Source organism: Phyllostomus discolor, chromosome 7 (assembly GCF_004126475.2).
Source record: "Phyllostomus discolor isolate MPI-MPIP mPhyDis1 chromosome 7, mPhyDis1.pri.v3, whole genome shotgun sequence".
Taxonomy (NCBI): domain Eukaryota; kingdom Metazoa; phylum Chordata; class Mammalia; order Chiroptera; family Phyllostomidae; genus Phyllostomus; species Phyllostomus discolor.
This window is the reverse complement of record NC_040909.2, coordinates 105050417-105074978: the sequence shown is the minus strand read 5'-3', so window position 1 is coordinate 105074978 and position 24562 is coordinate 105050417. Positions and strand designations below refer to the sequence as shown.

Genomic DNA, 24562 nt, shown 5'->3' with positions numbered 1-24562 from the left:
AGATAATGCACTACTCTTAACAAACACAGCTTTCATGGCCCTCACCTGCCCCTGCCCCTCTGCCCTATTCCTGCCCCTGAGCCCTACATTTGCTTCTCACCTGTTACCATCCCCCTACCCTGGCCAGGTAACTTTCATCATCCCCACCAAGAGCCAAGGCTTTGGGTGTGTTGGGGTATTTAAGTCTTAACTCACTATTTCTCCTGTGGGGGTTGAGGGGGCAATTTGAAACCTTCTGTACAAATTTTGTGTAACTTACTGCAGTGGAAAAGTATTAAAGATGAATTTCAGCAAATAATGAGTTAGCATCATGAATAAACATTTTCTACCACAGTTTGAATTCTCCCGTCTCCAGCATCTAGATCCTGGTCCCAGAACCGGAATAAGCCAAAAGAGGCCCTCTCCTGAGGCAGAGTGAATGGGTGTGAAAGAGATGCCTCTTACTCAGGACAGTGAGAAATATTCCACTATGAAAGTGAATCACAGTGAGGGCGGAGGGCAGGGGGGGCACACGTTTGTGACTGTGAAATGCAACCACTATGAAAATTGCACTTTGCTGGAAATCTGCCAGCCATCGTCATCCTTTCTCCCATTCTTTTTTTTAAAAGATTTTATTTATGTATTTTTAGAGAGGGAAGGGAGGGAGATAAAGAGAGAGAGAGAGAAACATCAATGTGCAGTTGCTGGGGTACATGGCCTGCAACCCAGGCATGTGCCTTGACTGGGAATCGAACCTGCCACACTTTGGTTTGCAGCCCACGCTCAATCCACTGAGCTATGCCAGCCAGGTCTCCCACTCTTTAATCCGGTCTTGCCTTTGTATGGGGGAAGTGGGGCAGTAGGCCCAGACTTCTGCAGTTTGCTCTTTGGCTGATACTCCAGTGTCAGCCACAAACCACTTCATTCCACTGTTTCAATTTCAAAATAAAAGGAAACTTATATTGAAGAAAATCAAACGGGCATGATTGACTACTTTATACCTAGAAGGCTTAAAAGCTCAAAAACATGAAGGACAAAAAGCCATTTCTAGAGTTTCCCCCGTTTTAAGAAATGGAAAAAATACTGTTTTGCCTGGAGACTCTGTCAAGTAGCTCTAAGGGGCCAATATTAATAAGAATATATTGGACTTATTTGTATATGGAGAAGTGCAAGAGACAAAGATGGGTTAAAGGGACATGTCTTGAGAAACCCAAAAATGAAACCCAAATCATTTTCTTTAAATATTTCCCTGCTCCTTCTAGCATCATACTTCTCTGCAACAGCATTTCATAACCAGACGAAATCATCAACTCTGAGTAGCAGCTGTGCGTCGAGCCCCACTAGGCACAAGACGACAAGAAGAATCGCTGCTCTACCCTCTCACTGTCCCCATGGCGGTGATGAGCACTTCTTGGCAGAAAGAGAGCTTTGAGAGATGGCCCCCTCTTCGACTGAATGCAACTGTGCAAACTCAGTTACAGAAACCCTAAAAAAAACAAAATTCACTGTTTTGGAATTAACAGTAAATTACATCCACCAGTATCCACACTGGAAATAGGACATGTTGATACATCCTTTCGGTGAGTTATCATTTTTAGGTCAGATCTTAAAATTCTGGTTAGAAAATAAGATTAATCATTAAGGAAATCAGAGGAAAGAAGAGCAATGAAATCTTCTATTAAGACGTCACACTGATGAAACTTATAAAAATATAAAGTGTTATCTGGTACCACGAAAGCCTAAATTGCAAAAATATCATTTCTATCATATGCATTGTGCCTTGGCCAAAAGTAATAATGCTCTGAACTCATATCAGAATGGAGTTTTCTGGGTTCAAACCTGAAAAATTAAGTTCTGATCCTGGCTCCACTATCTTAGCCTCATGGCTATGGAAAATCTATCAAACTTTTCTGATGCTCATCATTACCCGCGTCATTACAGCGATGTCTGTGCTACCTTATAGAACTGCTGTAAGTTGAATGTGAAAGAATAAGTAATACATCAAAGAGTTTTGAAACCTGTATGTGATACACTAGTAACATCAAGAGGGGTCAGAAGTAAAATATGAACAGTAAAATGACAACAAACTCCCAACTATCAACAAATGAACCTAAAAAAAAAAGAAAGGAAAACAATGAAAACAAAAACTAAGCAAACTACTAAAACAGGAACAGAATCAGAGAAATGGAGATTACATGGAGGGTTTTCAGTGGGGAGGGGGAGGAGAGGAATAGGGGGGTAAAGGTACAGGGAAGAAGAAGCATAATTGATAGGCATTAAATAGATGGGGAGAGGCCAAAAATGGTATAGGAAACAGAGAACTCAAAGAACTTATGTGTACAACCCATGGACATGAAATAAGGGGGTGGATGCTGGACGGTTGGGGGTGCAGGGTGGAGGGGGTATGGGGGGAGAAATTGGGAAAACTGTGATAGCACAATCAATAAAATATACTTTAAAAAAAAGAAATATTTACCCAGTAAGAAAAAAAAAAACAAAAATTGCCACCATCTTTGAATGTGTAGAAAGAGCCATACCACATTTTTCAACTGGAAAACTTGAAAGAATTTATTAGTGCAGAAAGAACTGTATTTGAATAGTTTACAGGTAACAGCCTCCCTTTTCTTCAATATGTAATAAAGGAAATAATATGAATTGCCAAAGTAGAAATCAAGTAATTTGTTCTACCAACATAGGAAGCCAAAGTGGCTGCTTCTACTGCTAACATTTTTTTCTGAAACCATGTTTGTTTGTCAAAGTAGAAATTTCGTAAGGGAAATAAATACCCAGTCAATAAATAGTATAAGTACAGAAGGAAAACACGGATCTTTCTGGCAACTCTGGATTTACAGTCTGGTGATTTTCAGCCTGAAGACAAAACCACCTAAGAAAAACATTGAACGATTTTTTTCCTAAGCATATCTCTGCTAGTAAGTGGCTTCCCATTTAAGACATTAACTCTCACAAGCCATGAAGATTAAATCTGAAATTACTGGAGGAAGATGAACACTGGAGAGCTGGATTTTCATTTCAGCTAAATACAGCATACGAACAATCCAAACGTTTAGAATTGTGAAACCTCTCTTCACTTATATGGAGTTCTATGCACACATGGAATTTAGGGAAGTTTTATCTATATACTAAGAAGTTTTACCTTCATTTATCTTGAGAAACAAACTTTTGGGAGTCCTTGTATAGACCATCACCACTTTACCTTCTGTCCTTATTTGTTTCCTAAATTCCATCACTTACTTAGAGGAGCCAATGATCTGTCAGGTCTGAGAAATCAAGGTCTCCTAACCTAAAGTCAGTCACCAACCACCTCCAGCCAATCACCATCTTCTAGCAGCAGCTTCTTTTTCATGTCCACAACTGAAATGTTATGGAGGGAAGGATTCACAAAAAGTACAAGATACAATAAGAATTCAACCACTTCAAATGTTGAAAATATGGGTATCTACCTTACAATAGAAACCATACAAGATAAAGTACCCTCCTTTAAAACTTATACAAGACTTACATATTTTTGTAATAGTCTACTTGCACACATATTCTGTGCTTAAAAAAATCTTCCCAGCAAGGGAAAAATCCATGAAATGGAGGATTCTTAACTCTGAAAGGTCAAGAAGCTTCCTAAGACCTCATTTCTGATACGAACTCTTGGGTACATGAAGGATCATTGTGAACGTGTGAGACTTAACTGAAGCGAAATTTCTCTCTTCTGGATGACAACACTCTCCAAAACCCAAGATGATGCAGATATATTAAGAAAAAGAAATAGGAGGAGGAAGAGAAATTGAAAAACCCAAAGTTATTTTATACCAATTGTAATATTACAGTGTTGTAATATTACCAATATTAAGGACTTTTTTAAGTGAATGACTTCATACACAACCATATCAGTTCCTTTTACTAATAATAAGGATGATAATGCTGCTCTGGCTAGCCAACTCCCAAAATTTGCCCATGCAACATTTTATGGGAAAATAGATTTCATACAAGATATTCTACCTGTTTGCAGTAATGCTGAAGTTCTGAGCTAATGCTGAAAACCTGATGTACATTATCAAATTCATTAGCACACTATTTGGTAATGCTTCTATAAATACCATGTGTTCTGTGTAAATTGAATATACCTCAGGTTTCAGTCCACTTTTTATAAATGGGCTTCAAATAGTGAATAAAGGACAGTGTGCATAGCAAAGAACTCTACTCCCAAGTGATGGAATGCAGCATTCACTTCAAGTTTTGTCGGTTTGTCTGCAATTTATTCACTTAATGAATTTTTTAAAAATACAATACCTGTTAGGGGCTAAGCACAGCACTGTTGAAGTATACAGAAATGAAGGTATAGTTTATGGCTTAAAAGATTGTATAAAGAAAGGTGAAATGATGACACTGAGAAGTGGGTGTGATATTTGGTTGAGGATTTTTGCATGTTCATCAGGGATATTGGCCAATAATTTTCTTTAATGTAATGTGTTTGCCTGATTTCTCAATCAGGACAATAGTGGTGTTGGAAAATGTGTTGGAGCCATCCCTCCTCTTGAATTTTTTGAAATAGTTAGAAAAGAACAGTTTGTTCTTTTTGTATATGTTATATTATTTTATTTTTTGTTAATTTTTCTTTGAATGTTTGGTAAAATTCACCTGTGAAGCCATCCAATCTAGGACTTTCATTTGCTGTGCGTTTTTTGTTACTGATCTGATTTTGTTGACAATGATTGGTCTGCTCAGATTACCAGTTTCTTCTCCATTCAGTCTTGGAAGGTTGTGTGTTTCGAAGATTTTACTCATTTCTTCCTGATTGTCCATTTTTACATAGTTGTTTATACTAGTTTCTTATAACCATTTGTATTTCTGTGTTGTCAGTTGTCTCTTGTCTGCACTGAATTCTGGTTTGTTCACTTGGGCCTACTTCTTTTCTTGCTGAGTCTGGTTAACAGTTTATCAGTATTGTTTGTTTTTTCAGAGAACCAGCTCTTGGTTTCACTGATCTTTTGTGGTTTTTTTAAATACTATATTTCACTTACTTTCACTCTGATCTTTATTATTTCCTTTCTTTTACTCACTTTGCACTTTGTTGTACTTTTTAAAGTTCTGTTAGGTATAGGTTAAATAGTGCATTTGGTATTTTTCTTATTTTTTGAGGTAGCATTGTATTCTATGAATTCCCTTCTTAGGACTGCTCTCACTGTGTCCCATAGAGTTTGGGTTGCTATGTTTGCATTTTCATTTGTCTCAAGGTATCTTGTAATTTCTTCCCTGATCTCATTGTTAACACATTCATTGTTCTGTTACATGTTATTTAGACTCCATGTGTTTTTCCATTTTTCTGTTGATTTATAATTTCATCTTATTGTGGTCAAAGAAGATGCTTGATATAATTTCAATCTTCCCAAATTTATGGGGACTTGTTTTGGTGGCTGACATGTGTGCACTTAAAAGAATGTGTATTCTGTTGCTTTGGGGTGAAATGCCCTAAAAATATCAATTAAATCCATCTAGTCTTATGTGGCACTCTCAGCTGCTATTTCTTTGTTCATTGTATTACTGTCAAGCTCTCCCTTCATGTCCATCAAAATTTGCTCTCTGTATAAAGTGCTTGTATGTTGTATACCTCAGGCAGTCACCAAGTTGGGGTACGTTGTGTTAACCAAGTTAATACTAATACAGATTCAGATTTGGCACCAGTGCTGGGCTTGAAGATACTCAGCAGAAGTTTCAGTGGACACACAGACCAGCCACTACTGGCGTGGGGGCTGGGGACCTTTGTAGAGGTGCTGGGGTCTAAGGGACTTATCACGGTGGAGTGAGTACAGTTCAACAAGCCAATGTAGATTCAGATTTCGTGGTTTGTGGGGATTGCTCAATCTAGGGACAATGGTGGCTGCCCCTCCAGCCTCCACCCTGAAGCCACACAACTCAGTTTCTCCCTGTATGTCTCTGGAAATCCCCAAGCTTCACCAGAATTCCTTGAGAGTCTTTTAATAAAGACTGAATACAGACCAAGGCTGGTTCACACTGAGAGGGCCTTGGGTCGTGGACGAGTTAAGTAGGGCAGGGTCTCGGGGAGTCCTTAGGGTGGAGCTAGTGGAGTTCGCCAGGTTCATGCAGATTCAGATTTGGCAGTAAGGGGGATGGACTCAACACAGGAAAGAGTGCCCATCACTGCCACGTGCCTGGGGACTGGGGACCTTTGTGGATGGCTCAGCACAGGGACAATGGCAACCATCTCTCCAGCCCTCTCCCCAAAGCCACACAGCTCAGTTTCTCCCTGTACATCTATGACACTTTCCAAGCTGCTGTCCTTCAGCTGAAGCCGAAGGTGAGGACCTGTGAGTGTGAGTTTGTGCACTGGCCCTTTAAGAGTATGCCTAAGTTTTCAGCAGCCTTCCGTCTCACCCAACTGACTGAATCCCCCCTGATTTTATCATCAGATGTTACGTGGGCCCTCTTTTCCACACTGGTGTTCCAAGCTGGGGAGCCTAGCATGGGGATGAGGCCCCTCACTCCTAAAGGGGGACCTCGTCAGTTGGGATATCCCTCCAGATTCTCAGCAACCACACACAAGAGAGGGGCCAGCTTGTTTCACGTTTCTGCCCCTGCTGCCAGTCTCGACGTGCCTTTTTCTGTACATCCTTAGTTATAAACTTCTGTTTAGCTAGCCTTCAGATAATTCTCCAGGTTCACTGTCCTATACTTTAGTAATTTTGACGTGGTCCTGTGAGGAGGGGCATGCAGCGTCCGCCTGCTCCTCCACCTTGACTGGCACCTACACACGTTATTAGTGTCTTCATGGACACTTTCATGGCATTTTGAGTTAATTCAAGAAAAGGCAAGAATGCTCACTGTTTCCACCATGATTTAACACTACAATGGTGTTTGTTGTCACTTAATGTAACTGGATAAGAGACATCACAAGTTACATCAATTCATAAAGAAGTAAAAGTATCTCTAGAAAATACTAGTGATTCAATAAACAATAAAACCACATAATGAAGTCAATAAATTATCAGGATGTATCGTTAACATACAAAAATCAATATTTTTTAAAACACAAACAGTAGACAGCTAGAGGTCAAAATGGTAAAAAAAAAATCCCCTTTTATAATAGCAATAATGATGATTAAATACTTAGGAATAAACTTGACAAAAATGTATAAAACCTATAAGAGAAAACTCTCTTACAAGACATAGAATTAGATTTAAACAAAAAAAAAAGGCGTCCCTATTCCTGGATAAGACAACTCCACATTATAAAAAATTTCAATTTAACACAATCACATTAAAAATATAAACAAGTTTTTTTAATGAAACTATCAACTTGTCTAGTTGATATACAGTTCATAGGAAAAAACCAAACATGCAGAAATAGTTAGGAACACACTAAGAACTAAAAATACAAAGGGGAGCTAGTCTTATCAGATATTAAAGCACACTATAAGTCCCCATAATTAAAGCAGGGCACTACTGCCATATGAATAAAATTATAGGCCAGTAGAATAGAAAAGAAAGCCCTGAGACAGATGAAAATAAGTATAGAAATAATGAAGCTGGCATCTTAAATCATGGAAGCAAAGATAGGCTTTTTGATAAATGTTGCTGGCCCAACTGGGCAGCCACTTAGAAAAAAAATAAAACTAGATTCATGTTTCACATCATATATAAGTATAAACTACACACTGATCTGAAAACTAAAGAGACAAATTATATAGATAGTAACTCAATAAATTTAACTAGAACAATATGATAAATTCCTCTGTAGATTCAGTGCAGGAAAATGTTTTTTAATGCTGACTCAAAATCCAGGGCACTAAAAGAAAAAAATTCATAAATTTGAGTTCCTAACTCTTTAAGTACATTGTAAAATAAAACCAAAGAAAAACTGCCTAATTAGAAGAAAAGATTTGCAACATGTATCTTAGATAAAGAGCTAATATCCATAGCATATTAAGAACTCTTAAAATTCTAGGGAAAATCAGCTCTCAATCAACTGATACGTAAATGGAAAGATACATGAACAGACAGTTCACCAAACTGATACAAAATGATCTTACATGAAAATATGTTGATCCTCAGAATGATTTCCAGGATATATTGTTAAGTGATGAAAGAAAGATACAAAAGAACACTATCTTTCATGCAAGAAAGAAAGCAAGTAAGAAAACAGGCAGGTATCTTCTCTTTTTGCAAAGTGAAACACAAGAAGCATACACCAGAAATGAACGAGACGTTACCTCTAGGGGGTGAGTGAGACCAGAGTGGCAGCGGAAAGGCAGCAGACCTGGGGAGAAAAGGCTGGAAAGAGCGACTCGTCTCTGAGTGCACTTTTTAATAGCTCCCTCCTGATATAGTAGTCATTAAAACCAACAAAGGTTAGGCTCACTTAATTTTTTAAAATCACAAAATTATTACTTGGCATCATGTCTGTTATTTCTTGGTTTTCAGATTCCTGATTTAACAGTTTATTTTTTAATTCAACAGCTTTTCTGAGAATCTGTCATGTGCAGAGTTCTATGCTAACTTTAATAAAGACTTTAAAATGGATGAAGATATTACAATTAACCTGAAGAACCTTGTGCTCTAAACAACGTCTTGTGTGGAAAAAAGACCAAAATATTTTGGATGTCCAGAAAGTTGGAAGAAATTCAAAACAAACAAACAAACCAACCACAATCCTCAAAGTAAAATCAGAAATTTTATGCTATGAAGATAATTTGCTGTAAATATATTATTAATATAATTTTAATTTCTTTATTATTTTATGCCATATTTTCTTCTAAAATAGCAATAAGACAAGTTAAAATTAAAGAGATGGACATCTTAGAATCATTAAAACTTTTAAGTAATATATGCCATGTAAAGAATTGGAGAGAGAAATATGTGGGAAAAACAGGCAAATAAAAGCTAAAATTTAGGTGGGGAAAAAAATCTTATTTGTGAACTACCAGGAAAAAAAGGCAAAAAAAAAAAGCACTGGTAAGTCACAGATGTCCTATTATATAATTTTATAAAGCAGATCATTTCGTCAATTGAATGGGTGGCCAGCCATCAAAGACCCTTAAGAATCTGTTTCTCTGACCTCTTGCTACACAAGGAACGGTGCGAACCTCTAGTAGTAGGATTCTCTGCTCCTTACAGCCAACGGCATTTCCAGATGATACACAATCTTTGAACCAGACCAGATGTGATTGTTTCAAACACCTTAACAATATAACCGTATTAACCTAAATAATTCCATTAGTTAGACCTTCAAAGCGGGGGGAAATCAACCTGGAAATAATATACAAGCAAAGCAAACCAAAAGTAAATAAATAAAACGAGGTAAGCGAACAAACACCTTCTTGTGTTTGAACAAACTGGACACCTCGGAACTGCCCTCATATTCGGTGGATTTCACAGCTGACGGGGGAAAGAAAAAGGGATCGAGCAGCTGGATCCCAAAGACCTGACGGGCTTCAGGGTTCCGACTGACTGTGGAGAGATGAGTTTAGAGGCCAAAGAAAGGCCAGCCACCTGCTTAAAACTTGGCTAAAACACAGGTCACGTATCCAGTGTCAGCGCTAAGGACAAAGGAAAACAGAGGTTTGAAGCCATAACTCTCCGGATCAGATTTTACTTGTAACAAAAGGTATTGAAATCCAAATTACTTTTATTATCTTCAATAATATCCCATTTTACTCTGTGGTTCTAGAGTTTCATTCTAGGAAATGAGACAACTTTCTTTTTAGTTCTCACACAAGGATATGCTTATTGATTTTTTTTTTTTTTAGAGGGAGGAAGGGAGAGTGATGGAGAGAGGGGAGAGAGGGAGAGAGAACCATCTGTGTGAGAAAGAAACATCAATTGGTTGCCTCCCTACACATTCAACTAGAGATCAAACCTGCAACCTAGGCATGTGCCCTGACTGGGAATCAAACCCACAACCTTCTGGTGTATGGGATGATGCACCAAGCTACTAAGCCACCCAGCCAGGGTGAGACATTAGTTTTTTTATGATGTTAAAATCCTGGCTCTTATTTTTGTATTTTATCATTTTAATTTTAATCCAAATATGCTAGATGATAACAAAATAGCCAGTAATTATTTTAAATTTATGGAAAATGGTAAAAATGAGCCTAAGCAGAAGGTTGCTGGGTCTAATTGCTAATTACATATGTTCTTAGATTTTAAAATATATCAGTAATAGAATAAGAGAAAGTTTAACAAAAATAATAGATTTAAAGAGAAATTTGAATGGATAATAATAGGAGCAGAAGAAATAGCAATACTATCTTTGCTCTGTTAATACAAAGATTTTTATTTTAAATAAGGAGAAATTAGGAAAACCTATACCAAATCTACAGCAACATATCCATGTCTGAATCACCAGTTCATGAGGCTGATTATTCCTGAGATGGATACTGATGACGCGTCTATGAGAGGGCCTCACGCAGGGCAACCGAGGAGGGAAAGGCCACTATTTCTGCCTGTGCAAGTCTCAGAATAGGCTGGTATCATCCATGATTAAAAATGTATAGCAAAGATTATAGGGTACCTAGGCAACCAGTTTGCATTTCATGAAAGCACAGACATCAGCCATAGAAAACACCTATTGGCCTTCTAGTCTAGTAATCTCCTAGGCAAAGCTGCCTACTCCGATGGCCTCTTTTCTAAAGAATTGTGAAGACTCAAGTTCTTAGTCATTTCACATCAAGTTTTCTGTCCTTCCCATGTGGCTGGAAGCAAATGTGATTCTACAAAGTTTAAGTTCCTAACCTTTAGGTCACATCTTTCCTTCCTATCATTCAATTTCAGACAATCATCAACTATATTTCTCTCTTCTTGGTGTTTACATCATCTTTGACCTTGTGAATAATGTTATACTGTAAAATAGGGCATCCACCAACCCAGGAAATTCATGTCCATATAATTCAGTTTAAATTGAAAGAGTAAGCCAAAACACTTCTAAAACAGGTAATCAATGGCTAATAGTCAGTACTTGTCGACATGTATTTTATATTCATTTCTGAGTTATCTAATTTTGACAACTGACTAGAAACAGCGAACTATATGGTCTGATGTTTTGAAAAAATAGACTAGAGTGGATCTGGCAAAGCACACATGCCTGACGCTGCAAGGAGCAAAGACTGGTGCAGACAGACGGATGCGCCAGCACCCACACCAGCAAGTCCATGGCACCAGCCAAACACTGTTTACTATTGATGTGGGCGGAATCATCATCAACTGTGAAAACTGGGAAGGATCCTAGAAACAGCCATGTCTCCTTCCCATTATAAGAATTCTCCTACAGCATTATCGCTCGGTGATGACTGTATCACCGTGTGAACACGAGTCCTTCCTCACTGCCTCATAAGGAAGTCCAATCCATTGTGTGACACACTTCCGAGAAAGCTTATTCTTAAAAAGTCAAAAACTGCTTCTTTTTAACTTCCATTTATTAATTCCAACTCATTTACTCAACCAGCACTTATAGAGTAACTATTTTATGTAGCAGACCGTATTTTCATAACGACAAGAACGTCCCCCAATCCTTCTAGACAGACACACCCATGAACATGAATAAAAATAAAATGTCAATTGCCTTTCCTTTGCTGCCATCTCAGTTTCTTCACCCCTACAGCTCAGTACTGCTTACCTGAATCACACCACCCAAGAAGGAAACAGCTGCAGCAACACCAATCCTTTGCATCTCAAAGTCAGATAAGCCCAGCACACTTGTGTTACTCTGTGCAGTTTGGTTCTGGCTACTCGGAGGGACAAGACGCTCCACTGCGTTGGCTGATATTAAGGATGTCAAGGCAAAAGTGCCTAAAAGGAGGAATGGGGTGGGGAATCTCCTGTTAGTAACAGACCCAATGAAAATTGTTGAAATCCACCATTAAAGTTGAATCTATATTGTAGACCCAAGCAGATCTATTAGAAACACTCTCCTCTGCACCCCCACTCCTCTACGCTTTGTTCCACTCCATGGAACAAACAGAAAATTACCTACATATACACATTCCTTCAACTTATAGCCACACCCACCTATTTGCTATTCCTTCCCAGGCCATACATGTGCCCACTTCTCTACAAACCTGCATAAGAATGTCCTCTGGGCAGGGATTAAGATCATGGACTGGGTATAAATCCAGCATATCACCCTGAGTCAAAATTGCCTCATTTGTAAAATGAAAATCAGATATCTACATTTCAGAGTTTTGGGAAATATATAAATAAGATTATAAACATAAAAATCTCAGTAGGCTCAGTGGTGAAATATGAGTTCTTTGCATGAATCTGAAGCTCTTTGCCTGATATGCTTGCTCTTCATCTCCCTATACACACTCTGTTGTCTTCCAAGGTCCGGTTTCAATCCCATATTCATAAAGATTCATCCCAGACTCTGCAAGCCAGGTTTAATCTTTCTACTCTCTGTGCTTTCATAGAAGATTAGACCTTAGACCTTTATTAGAGTGAACCTTTAATATAGTGTAACAACATGTTGTAGCCCATAAAACGATTACCATATTTTGCCATGTATAAGTCGCAGTTTTGCCCAAATTTTTGAGGGAAAAATAAGCATGCACATTATACATGGTTAGTACTAATTCCGTATCTATATAAATGTTTTTAGTTCTTTTATTTATGCTTATGTGTTAAAAGCATAACTCTAGAAAGCAATAAGGATCTGTATACAAAATAATACCCTGTAGCACAATATTTGGTTTTGTTTCTAAATATAAAAAAAATAATTGATTCAAGAAATTGAATTAAAAAAATTAAAATGAAAGATATTTTCCTGAAAGTTTGGTGCACATTACATATGGGAGCACATTATACATAGGAAAATATGGTATACCATTTCTGTCTACTGTGATTAGATAAAGTTCATTGGTACTTCCCAAGAACTGTCCTGGCTTCACACAAATGTGGGACCCTTTCCAGTGTGTTCTCTTCCTGTCAAGAGTTCTGATCCCTCTCTCAGTAACAAAGTGGAAGAAGGAATTCCCACATACATACATACACCATAATAAAATACAATAAATTGATTTTTAAATAGAAATATGTTATCTATATTAAATGTCTGAAGGAAACTTTTACTAAGATTCACTTGGTCCCTATGTTTAATATTATAGGAAAGTCAAAAATAATGATATTATTAAATTAATATTTATTACCATCATATAAATAAGTAACTATACCACCAAAAGGCAAGAGAATAATTGTTCCTTTACTGATGCCATAGAAATTACATGTATTTTGAAATTTACAGCATTTACAGTTAGTAATATTTGTCAGTCTTAGAAAAATGGCCATTTCAAAACCATGCCACCAGTAAAATATCTATAGCAATTCCTTAAGAAATAAAGTGGTTTGTGTAAATGTACATTTATGTGTATATCAAGTAGTGTGTTTATGACATGAAAATTTTTTTTGCCTTCTTTTATCTTGTTTTTAACAGAGGAAATGCTTTGAGGTCAGCTCTAAAACAATCTGCTTTTTCTTGCTAATGACATATTTAAATATATTTTGAAAAATAAAAATTTTTTTAGGAAATTAGAGAGCAGAATAATTTAGAAATAATAGGCTTCAAAATCTTTTAATTCATTGCTGTGCTTTTCTATTTTTGTGTCAACACAAAGGAAAGTCCACTCATGAGCAACTGACTGTAAACAAGAAAAGTGGGGGCTTTAGATCTGGCCACAACTGGTTGTAATCTGTGCACCTGTGAGTTTGGTCTGTGTTCTTACAGAAAACTTTCTGAATTTCAGGGTTTTTCTTTTTAACCCAAATACGCAGATATTGTCTATTTTAAAATGCTGAGGTTCTGGTCAATACAGTGGTATTGCTAAACTTGGTACTTGAATCCTCCCACAACCACATCAAAATTACAACTAAACCACAGAAAAACCATCATTCAGAACCACCTGAAATCTAGCTGAAAAGAAGTCCAACAACTTCAAAACCCATGTTTTTAACCATCCCCTTCTATTATCAGACAACTGTACTTGTGACACTTCCAATTATATTTGGTAATGCAGAGTGAAACAAGGTAAAAGACATATTAATTAAAGAACATTATAGATTATAGCTTAGAAGAAATCTAAAACATCAATTATGTGGAAAATATTTTTCAATATTTAAATCACTAAATTTTATATATTCTTTTCTTTACCCCTCAAAGTGCTTACTTTTCTCCATTTTATTGTAAATTCAGAACATTGTCCTTCTTTTATGGCTTTTTACAACTAAAAAATTCAGAGTCTTTAACAATAACCTGGTTACATAGTCATATAGTAATAAATCACAATATGTATGGAGTAGCTGAGGTACAGGAAGTTAAATGTCTTGGCCCTAGTAGTTGCTGAGTTTTTAGTAGTAAAGCTAGAAATGTAACCAATAACTAATGATCACTTTTGAGGTCCCTTTCATTAGTAAGATGAGAAGCAGAAACAGGAATTATTACCTGTGGCAACATGACGTCCCATTCCAAATATGGCGTAAGTGATGACAGGAAACAAAGACCCATATAAACCGAACACTGGGTGCACAGATGAGAGAATAGCAAAGGCCAACCCTGTGAAGAAGACCAGCATAATTCAGACCATCTTATAACCCCCAAATATAGTCCATTAGAAACTAGAATGAATCTAGATTTATTTCATGACAAAATAAACCATAATTTAATTATTCCATTTGCTCCATGAGAGATAGCATCATGGTCCTAAATAACAGATAATTCACTCATTGGTTTATATTTCAATTATAAAAATCATTATTTTCGGAATGCTGTGTTTTTCCTTGATTACAGAGGCAAGGTTACTAAAACAAAACAAAGCAAAAACAATAACAAAAACCAGGGATGGATCCTAGCTGGTAGAAACAGATTTATGGTACTATATAAGCCACACACTTTATCTTCACACTCACTGCCTACCTATTTTGTTGCAAATCTTAATACATATTATATAAATGGCCATTTAATGTGCAAATCACCAAAGAAAATCAGAAGTGTTGAATGAAGCCTGGAAGTACAGTGGAGAATGGGTCATGGGATGAGGGGAAATGGAGAAAAAGGGAAAAGCCAGCAGAGTGTTACTAGCTCCTTGGTATATTTTTATGGGGGCTGGGCAAGAATACTTTAGACCTATTTAGTAATATTAGGTTGCTATTGTTCCTGGAGAAAAGTACTAGCAGGAAGACAGTGATTCAGGGAGTCAAGTTAGAACTTGGTAGCTAATGCTAGGGTTTCATATCCTCAAGCCTGAGACCATGCAGGAGAATATTTCCAGACCAGCCTTTAATTTTTACAATGTAGTACGCTTCAGGAGTTTCCACTTATTGTTCCACATGTCACTAAGCTGCCCTCAAGAGTGCAATGAAGCTGAGCTTCCACGCATGCGTTTTTGTGCCAATAATGCCACACATTCTACATAATTATAAGGAACATTCATCTTTTCTGTGCAGCCCACAATGCTGTAGCAGCATAGAATTTTCATGGTTTAGGAACAAAATTCTAGGTGATCCCTGGGAATTATAAGATAAAACATTCTCGTATTGCTTCTGGGTGGATTGAGTTCTTACATGACAAGTCATGCATTATAAGTCTCCACCCTGTTGCAGTGCTTGGGTTTTCAAGTTAGGAACAAAGGAACTATTTCTCCCAAAGTCGTCATCCAGGCTAAAATGTAAAATAAATACTCTACAAACAAGAGTCTTATACTACTTAGCTTGCCAACTACATCGGTGACATGTTGTAAGTCAATGGCATTCTCTAGAATGCTTGCTCATCTTTAAAACACATTCTGTCGTGAGATCCTATAAGACGTCAGTTAAAGAGCATTGTGGTAGATGCTGACTATAACAGCCATTGTCTAATATTAGAAATGAGAGAGCCCACGTTTTTGGTATTTTAAAAAAATACAAGTGTTTTCTAAAAACTCTATGAACATGGTTAAAAAATAATCTAAATCGTCTCTTTTTTCTTTGAAATGAGCACATCTACATTTATATTTATTTACTTTGGGGAAGGGCAATCACCTCTTTATCAGTCTGAAACAGTCTATGGACTCCTTCCCAAGAGGAAAGGGAACCCTAGTGCACTGTTGGTGGGATTGCAGACTGGTGCAGCCACTGTGGAAAACAGTATGGAATTTCCTCAGAAAACTTAAAGTGGAACTGCCTTTTGACCCAGCAATTCTGCTGCTAGGATTATAACCTAAGAATCCTGAAACACCAATCCAAAAGAACCTATGCACCCCAATGTTCATAGCAGCACAATTTACAATAGCCAAGTGCTGGAAGCAACCTAAGCGCCCATCAGTAAATGAATGGATCAAAAAACCATGGTACATTTACACAATGGAATTCTACGCAGCAGAAAGAAAGAGGGAGCTCCTACCCTTTGCAACAGCATGGATGGAACTGGAGAGCATTATGCTGAGTCAAATAAACCAGGTGGTGAAAGACAAATACCATATGATCTCACCTAATCAACACAACAAACAAGCAAAATAGAACCAAAGACACTGAAATTAAGAACAAACTGACAGTAACCAGAGGGGAGAGGGGAGGGAATGATAAGGGTGAAGGATTTCTATTCAGAAACTATTATAGAAACTATTATAAAGGACACATGGACAAACACAAGGGGGTCTGGGAACAGGGGAGGATGGTGGGGAGGGATGGGGGAAAAGGCAGAAAACTGTACTTGAACAACAATACAATTCAAAAGTATTTAATAATAAAAAAAAACAACAAAGATCAGTAGAGTAAAAACAGGTATTTGTTTCTAGTTTTGTGCTATGATGCAAAAGCAAAAACTATCTCTTCTTTCTTCTGATTTTTGTAAAGAAATGGAGCCTGTAACGTCTGCCAGTATTGTATTCACACAAACATAAAGCCGTAATATCTACATGCCTTCCTTACTCTACTTTGTACTGTAGTTATTTCCCCTGTAACTTCACCTTTCAGTCTGAAACCTGCACGGGTGAAAGCTAAATGAAAAAGTAATTTGAAGAGAGGATATTTGATCCTTTCTAAAGAAATGTCTCCAATTATTAATAATATTGGTATTATGAATATGTCTAGTTATTTTGGCAGTACAGATTGTAAAGTATAAAATATTAAGAGTGTTGACTTTGGAATCAAGTCCTGACTCCATCATTTATTAGGTATGAGGTCCAGGAAAAATTACTTACTTTCCGAAGCCTCCATTTTCTTATGTGGAAAATGGAGAAGAGACTGCTGTTTTAGGATTGTGTTAGGATAGGGGAATATAACGTATATAAGGAGTTTAGCACAATGCTCCTTACAATGTTGCGACATTGCACTTTTTAAAAGAAGATTTTATTTATTTATTTTTATAGGGGAGAGGGAAAGGGAGAGACACATCACTGTGTGGTTGCCTCTCAAGTGCCCCCTATGGGCCTGCAACCCAGTCATGTGCCCTGACTGGAAATTGAACCAGTGACCCTTTGGTTCACAGGCCAGTACTCAATCCACTGAGCCACACCAGACAGGGCATATTTCACTTTTTATACCTGCATAGTAGGTAAGCATGAGAAAGTTTGAGAAAATTGTTTTTAAGAGGATAGGGGTACTTTTAGACGAATGAGTCTTTTCATATACCAACACAAAATTTTAAGGTCTTTCTAGTGATGTAGCCTTGTCCACTCATGGGTAGGCTTACTCTCAAAAGGAATAGTAGCAAGATCTATGACTTTATAAGACACAATGGGTGACCTTTGTGCTTCTCGTCAGTTGGGACCTGCCCAGTTTTTCTTCATAACTAATGTAATACATAAATCATAAAATAAAATTCCTCAAAATCTATACTCAGATAGAAGCCATACAATGAACTACTAATGACTTACATATAAATGATATCACTAATGACATATCACAGGTAATTTTATTATATTCTCAAAATTCTTCATTAACCTGATATTTTACAAAGGTGAAAAAATTTGTTTTTAAATATATATTAGTCTTTTATTTCACATTAAGTTAAAGCAATAAGTTTAAAAAATATACTCAGACTATCTGGTGACAAAGCCCTAGTAAATTCACCACCTAAGTTTCAAAGTAGCAGTGTCTCATTTGAATAAAATTAAATAAAAACAAGGCTGCAAAAGCCCTAACCTGTTATTTATTCTGAATTTTAATGAAAGATCACTGTGTTTTGCTGTTAACAAAATAGTCATTAAAATGTAATACAAGACTATTTAGGAAAACTTAAACCCACAAAATGGTAGTATTATGGATCTTAAAGTAAAGCCACTAGTGCAGATGTTTCTAATCTGCATTAAAAGCACAAATAAACAAACAAGTTTGTTTCAGCTACAGAATAATTCAGTTAAAAGAGTGCATATAGTTTAATGGTATGAATAATAGTTCAAGACAGGGAGGTAGTGAAACTGCAAGGAAATACAAATCTACAAAGTCTGTGCTAAGGAAAGCGTTCCAAATTCTCAAGGCTGAGAAGTCAGTTCCTTTCCTTGCTACAGTTAGAAAATGATTAATTGAATCAGTCAAAAAATACAATGAGTATACTTTTAAGGAAAACACACACACATACACACACACACTTACACATGTGCACACTAGTTAACTAAAAGTTTTTACCAAGAGAAACACCTATCTAAACCCAGCATATCATTTAGAATCTGCCTTAGGAAAATTAAAATAAGACTTCTCACCAGTTTAAATTTCTTATTGAGAAATAAATACAGTGTACAATGTGATTCAAAATGAAATCAGCATGCACAATAAACAAGCTCTAAGGACATACAGGATTCTCTATATATTTATACATATATTCAGTATGAAAGAGTCAATGTGTTTATTTCCCCGAAATTAATTCAATATTCATTTCATTAGCTAAATTGTAGACCTGAGGTCACAATACTCTCCCACTAAAGCAAAGTGACATCTGTTCTGCATAAAACAGGAAAAACGAGCACGGTACATTACCTTGTGTTACCTGTTGAACTGCCAACATTATCCCAGACACAGTGTCTGGGGGCAAGTCTTCTTTCAGATTGTAATGTAGTGCCCATTCCAAAACAGGTAGCCTCCTTCTGCCCCACTGTTTCAAGTCTTCACAATGGGGGTTCTTCATCCTGCTCCAGAGCACATTCTTCTTTTTCCTCTTTGTCCCTGTCATTTTTCAGATCCCTTCTTGTAGGAAAAAAAAGTTTTCCTCCTTTCAATGTGAGGCTCCAATTCGTCTGTGGTTTATAACGTCAACGCTATGCAAACAATAAATCAATAAAAAAGAGAGAGAGATAAAGATTAACAGATGAACTTAAATATATGCAGCTGGGCTGTATGTATTATTGCAGTGCAGCTAATCATTCCAGATAAAAATATAGATTAAAACCTTGAATTCTTACCTGAATGATATGGGGAAATGGTTCCTGTTACTATTTTTCCGATCTTGGAAAAGGAATGGGTTCAATGTTAAGTTGGTCTACAGCTCTCTCACCAGTAAATTCCCTAATATTCACTGTAGTCTTAAATTTTGGCTCCAATCCCAAAGGCCAATGTAGCTCTGGGTGTGTGTTGGAAGTGGGCTGGGCCATGCTAATGAAAACAGGAAGCATTCAGCTAGTTAAGACTCTTCCTATAAACTATGCAAAAACACAAAACTGCCAGAATGGTCTGGCCTGTGGGGGGCGGGGGGGGGGGGGGGAGGGTGGGAATCAGAGAATCTGTACTTTACCAATTTAGGAAGTATACATTTTCAGTTCTACAAAATTCGGCAAAATAAGAGGGCATTGCTAAATGCCCTATCTTTTTTAGTCCCTGGTAGGTGAGATTTTCATTCACAAAAACAATAGTTATTTGTATTATATACTTCTTTTCAAAAGTTTACATATATACTTATATATATAATATGTATATATACTGAGTATATTTTACTTCCATAATCAAAATTCACAATACATTTTTTTTCAAAACATATCTAGGTAATAAATTCAAATCTATGCTGGCAAAATAAGAATTGAAAGCTTGACTGAAATCACAATTGCAGTCCCACTGAGGAAAAAAGAAAACTTTGCACCTTGCCTGGACCCTCTGTTTCAGTAGATAATTACATTCACCATATGCTACATACTGACTCTTCAGCATATCTCTATACTACTTTCCTTAGTTCCCCGGTCTCTTGCTTGGATCAAACACAGACTCAATACTTACCTTTTCCATGAAACATTCTCTGGTTTCCCCTCAGCTCTGTTCTTGCTGTACACCCAACATCCAGGTAACTCTTATGCTGTTCTTGGGTGTACAGCTATAGTCATTCTCATTGTCTATTGGTTTTCTTTCTTGAAATCTATTTCATGTGATTTGATCCAGGCAGGCTAATGAGATTGTAAATTCCTTGTGAGTAGGGATTATTCACATAATTTGCATTGCCACCTTCCTAGGATCTAATAAAAGTTCTGCAGACGTAGGATCCAGTCATTAGGTATTAATATGTGAATTGAATGCCTGCACTCCTGAAATTACCCAAGAATGATGTAGTCTATCTCAGCCTGGTTCCAGGCTATGCTGGTAGCCTGAAAATCAGTGGAGACAGAAAAATAGTTAGAGATAACAATGGGTAAAATAAGGAGAGATTTTATTTTACTTGCTGGCCTTCTCCCCATTCTCTCACAATATATGGAAAGGTCCATCTCTTTCCAACACAATTACTTTTCTTACAGAATTTGTATAATGGAAAGGGGAAAAACTAGATAGTGAATGCAGGAGACAGGGGGGATAGAAACAGAAAACCTCATGGTCTGGGGTTTTAGAGAGTTTCAGAGGGTTAGCATGTAAGAGCCTGTGGAACAATTATGAAGTATGAGGTAATTGAGCCAGGCTCAAATAAGGAAAGAGTCTTCTAAGAAACAATATTCAGGATATACATTGGATCACCTTTAATGGTTTTTGAGAGATCCTAGTTAAGACTGAAATTCTCCTCACGTTACTTTTTTATTAAATGTATTTAGTTAACATTGGTTAATAATATCATGTAAGTTCCAAGTGTACATTTCTATGATACACGATCTGGATATTGATGGTGTGCCCTCCACCCAAAGTCAAATCATCTTCCGTCACCATGAATTTGACCCCCTTCACCCATTACTACCTTCTCACATTACTTTTGACTGTGGCATTATGTTTCTTTGAACATGATCTGTATGGGGACTGGGACACCTAAAATACTGATTTATAGCCAGGTTACATTTGGAAATACAGACTTATAAATCTTGGAGGACATCAACTCCAAATCCGTGCTTACTCAGTCCATGGTCAATCACCATGGCTTTGTGTACTTTCTGTCAGGGATCAGTAGGGCAAAATGTGGACCATGTGCACTTGGACAAAAATTCAGAAGCCATTTATTTGTCCTAATATTTTCTATTCATTTTTTCTGATTTTTATATGATCAATTTACTATTATAAAACAGAAACTTTTAGAAAGTATAGAAAAGTGTTGAAAAAGAAAAATATTTTCTATAACCACATTGTTGATTAAAATTTAGGTATAGGTGGGCTGGAAGAGGAGTAAAGGACAGAAAACTATACTTGAACAAGGATTAAAATAAAATTTTAAAAAATGTAGGTATAGTTTACACTCTAGTTTTTCTCATCTATGACATGTTTTTCTTCATATAGCTAAGATATTGCTGTATGCATAACTTTGGATTTTACTGAGCATTATTTCATAAGCCTTTGCCACATCATGAAAAATTCTTAGAGAACACCATTCTTTTAAATGACTGCACTATATTCCTTCATAAAGATGTACCATAGTTTGTACACCCATTTTCTGAGGAGTAAATACTTTGGTTCTTGCAGGGTTTTGTTTTGTTTGGTTTCACAGATAATACTGGGATTCACATCTTTGGGCATAAATCTGTAACCAGATTTCTGACTATTTCCTTAGAAGTGGAATCATTAGGGGATAACTAACCAGCAAACACTCATCACTAATGATGCCATTTTCATTAGTGTGTCTTGTTCCAGTGCTCCAATGAGGCACTTTGGGACTAACACCTTAGACCAGCTCAGATGAATAATAAACTCATCCTGTAAGTAGTCTCATTAGGACATTCTTCAATCTGTCACGTGTTGGCTTCACAACACTTGATGAGATCTATTTTCCGGATTAATTAGAGCACTCGGGCTTACAATTTTCTGGGACCTTGAAGTCATGGAACATAATTTTCATTTGAGCTAGTTTTTACTTGTTGGTTCACATTTCATATCTGACAACATAATTCAAACGTGGGCTACCAGTAATGTCTTGTTACCATCAAGCACACAACATTCAAAAGCTCTCAATGCTCAAGCTTATTTCTTTTAGGAAGTCAAAATGAATGACTAAGTATAATTCAAGCAGTGGACTCCAGTAGAAAAGGAAACAGTGAATAATTACAAGTTTATAATTTATTGAAGATAAAGACAAACAATTTTAGTTTATAGAAAATTCAAAATGTTAAGAGGCTTTTTAGGCCTTTCATAAAGCATTTCTTTCACTTTAAGAAGTAACATACAGGGAATACAACCAAAGTTCTCTTTCTCCCCATTCATTAACAGCATAGCTCAAATTTGCCCCAGAAATTGCAAGATGTACATTACACATAGATTTCAATGATATTTTGCACCATATTCACTATATTATTGGCAGTAAAATATACACACACTAGAGCAGATAAATCAAACCCCAGGGCACATTACTGTTTATTCATGTCAATAGGAGAACAACAGCAACAATAGCAACAACAACAACAACAACAACAACAAATATTTAAAGTATTGCACTATGGAGCCATAAACTAAACAACATATTGGCAAGCAAAGCTGAAATTTCATGCCAACTTTTCAAAGCCATTGAGGTGTGGATTTAGATAAGTGAAATAGCAAGGGAGAAATACTGATAAATGTTAGTTGTTAGTGACTAAAATTCTTTCATTAATTTCAAGATGACTTGAATAATGGGTATATTTCAACAATTTTCAGATTTTATTTAGTTTTAGATAGAGGGGAAGGGAGGAGGAAAGAAAGGGAGAGAAACATAGATGTGAGAGAGAAACATCACTTGGTTGCCTCACACATGTCCAAACCAGGGCCCAGACCCACAACCCAGGCATGCATGCACCCTGGCCAGGAATCGAACCAGTGACCCTTCACTATGCAGAATGAGCCCAACCAACTGAGCTACAATGGTCAGGGAAACAATTTTAAACTGAGTTTTTAATATGCCTTAGTGAATTAAAAGCATAAAGGAAAAACATGATATATGTCTTACTTCCCATCATTATTCAATTAGAATAGAATGTTTTCTTCTCCTAGGTGGACAGTCTTATCTAGTTTATAATTTTTTGCAAACTGGTCTGCTTATTTAAATTCCACATTTTATAATAACCCAAACCTATTTCCATCTCCCTTTTTTGAACCCCAAATTCTTATTTGCACTACAGCATTATTTATCCTCAAAAATTGGTCATGTACCCCTGTTTAGTTTGGAGACCCACATGCCAACTCCATTCTTCTTACTCAAACTCAAAGGTTTGCTGTATCCTTAAGTGATCCTGAAATTTCTAAACTCTTGACTTTATCTTCTGGTATTTATCTTCTATGTTTTTAATTTGGCCAATATAAAGTGACCCATATCCTGTGTCAATACGGATGAATCAGTTCTTCAGCTGAATTACTGAAATGAGGAGCTGAGGATTCTGGAGAAGTGCGCACACGCTCACTCAGCAACTTCGCGCAGATCTGTTAGTGATATCTGCCATGGGCACAGGTGGGGGTGTACACATACCACTACTGCTCTAGAACTATTTAATCTAAGGGAATTATGGAAGTTAGCAGAAATATTCTCTCATATTTGCATCTATAAATAACTTTTAACAAATTGTGGGTCTCATTCCAATTTATAAAAACAGGGTTTTATTGTACCTAGAAACTTGAAACTAAAGAGAGAAATGATGAATATGCTTAGTAGCACACAGTATTTATGCCTATCAATTTTGTCCATTGTCTACAGAAAAGGAATTACTTTTGATAGACAGTCTACTAACCTGTAACAAAAGAAAATGTCCACCTAATTAAATAAATTTTCCAACAGTCTCCAATACATTGAACATTCTTATTTGAAGTCTCTTTTTCAAAAATTATGCAAGATGATCAGACTGTTTTCTAATACATCTCCATGGGTTACCTGACCAAGGAAGTCCCAAGAATGAGGGAGCATTATATTTTAGAAGACAACATAATTAGGATTGTAATACCAAGGACAAAAGACTTAAGAGTTCAAGGTCTCACCTGCCTGCTGGAACTGATTCCTGAGATTAAGAATAAGGCACATTGAGGACTTGCAGCCAAGATGGAGATGTAGGTGAATACACTTTGCTTCCTCACACAGCCAGAAGGACAACAACAAATTTAAAAACAAAAAACAACCAGAACTACCGGAAAATCAAACTATATGGAAGTCCAGCAACCAAGGAGTTAAAGAAGAAACATTCATCCAAACTGGTAGGAGGGGTGGAGACAGGCAGCCAGGGTGGAGAGGACCCACCAAAAGGCAGCAGAC

General features: G+C 36.8%; 1 protein-coding gene across 5 annotated transcripts in view; it reads right to left on the bottom strand.

Annotated features, from left to right (window-relative positions):
* The window catches only part of SLC26A7 (solute carrier family 26 member 7), a 77179-nt gene extending 56296 nt beyond the window's left edge, over positions 1-20883 (bottom strand). For 2 of the 5 annotated variants that reach the window (XM_036031228.1, XM_036031233.1), the window contains exons 1-3: positions 18943-19569; positions 14435-14545; positions 11621-11793 (exon numbers count right to left, since the gene is read on the bottom strand). In XM_036031228.1, the coding sequence (XP_035887121.1) occupies positions 11621-11793; positions 14435-14545; positions 18943-19135 (477 nt within the window). In that variant the 5' untranslated portion in view covers positions 19136-19569. Of the gene's footprint in view, positions 1-11620; positions 11794-14434; positions 14546-18942; positions 19570-20169 lie in introns of those variants that run through there. The other 3 variants (XM_036031229.1, XM_036031231.1, XM_036031232.1) reach the window with 3 other exon arrangements.
* Between the last annotated feature and the right edge of the window lie 3679 nt (positions 20884-24562).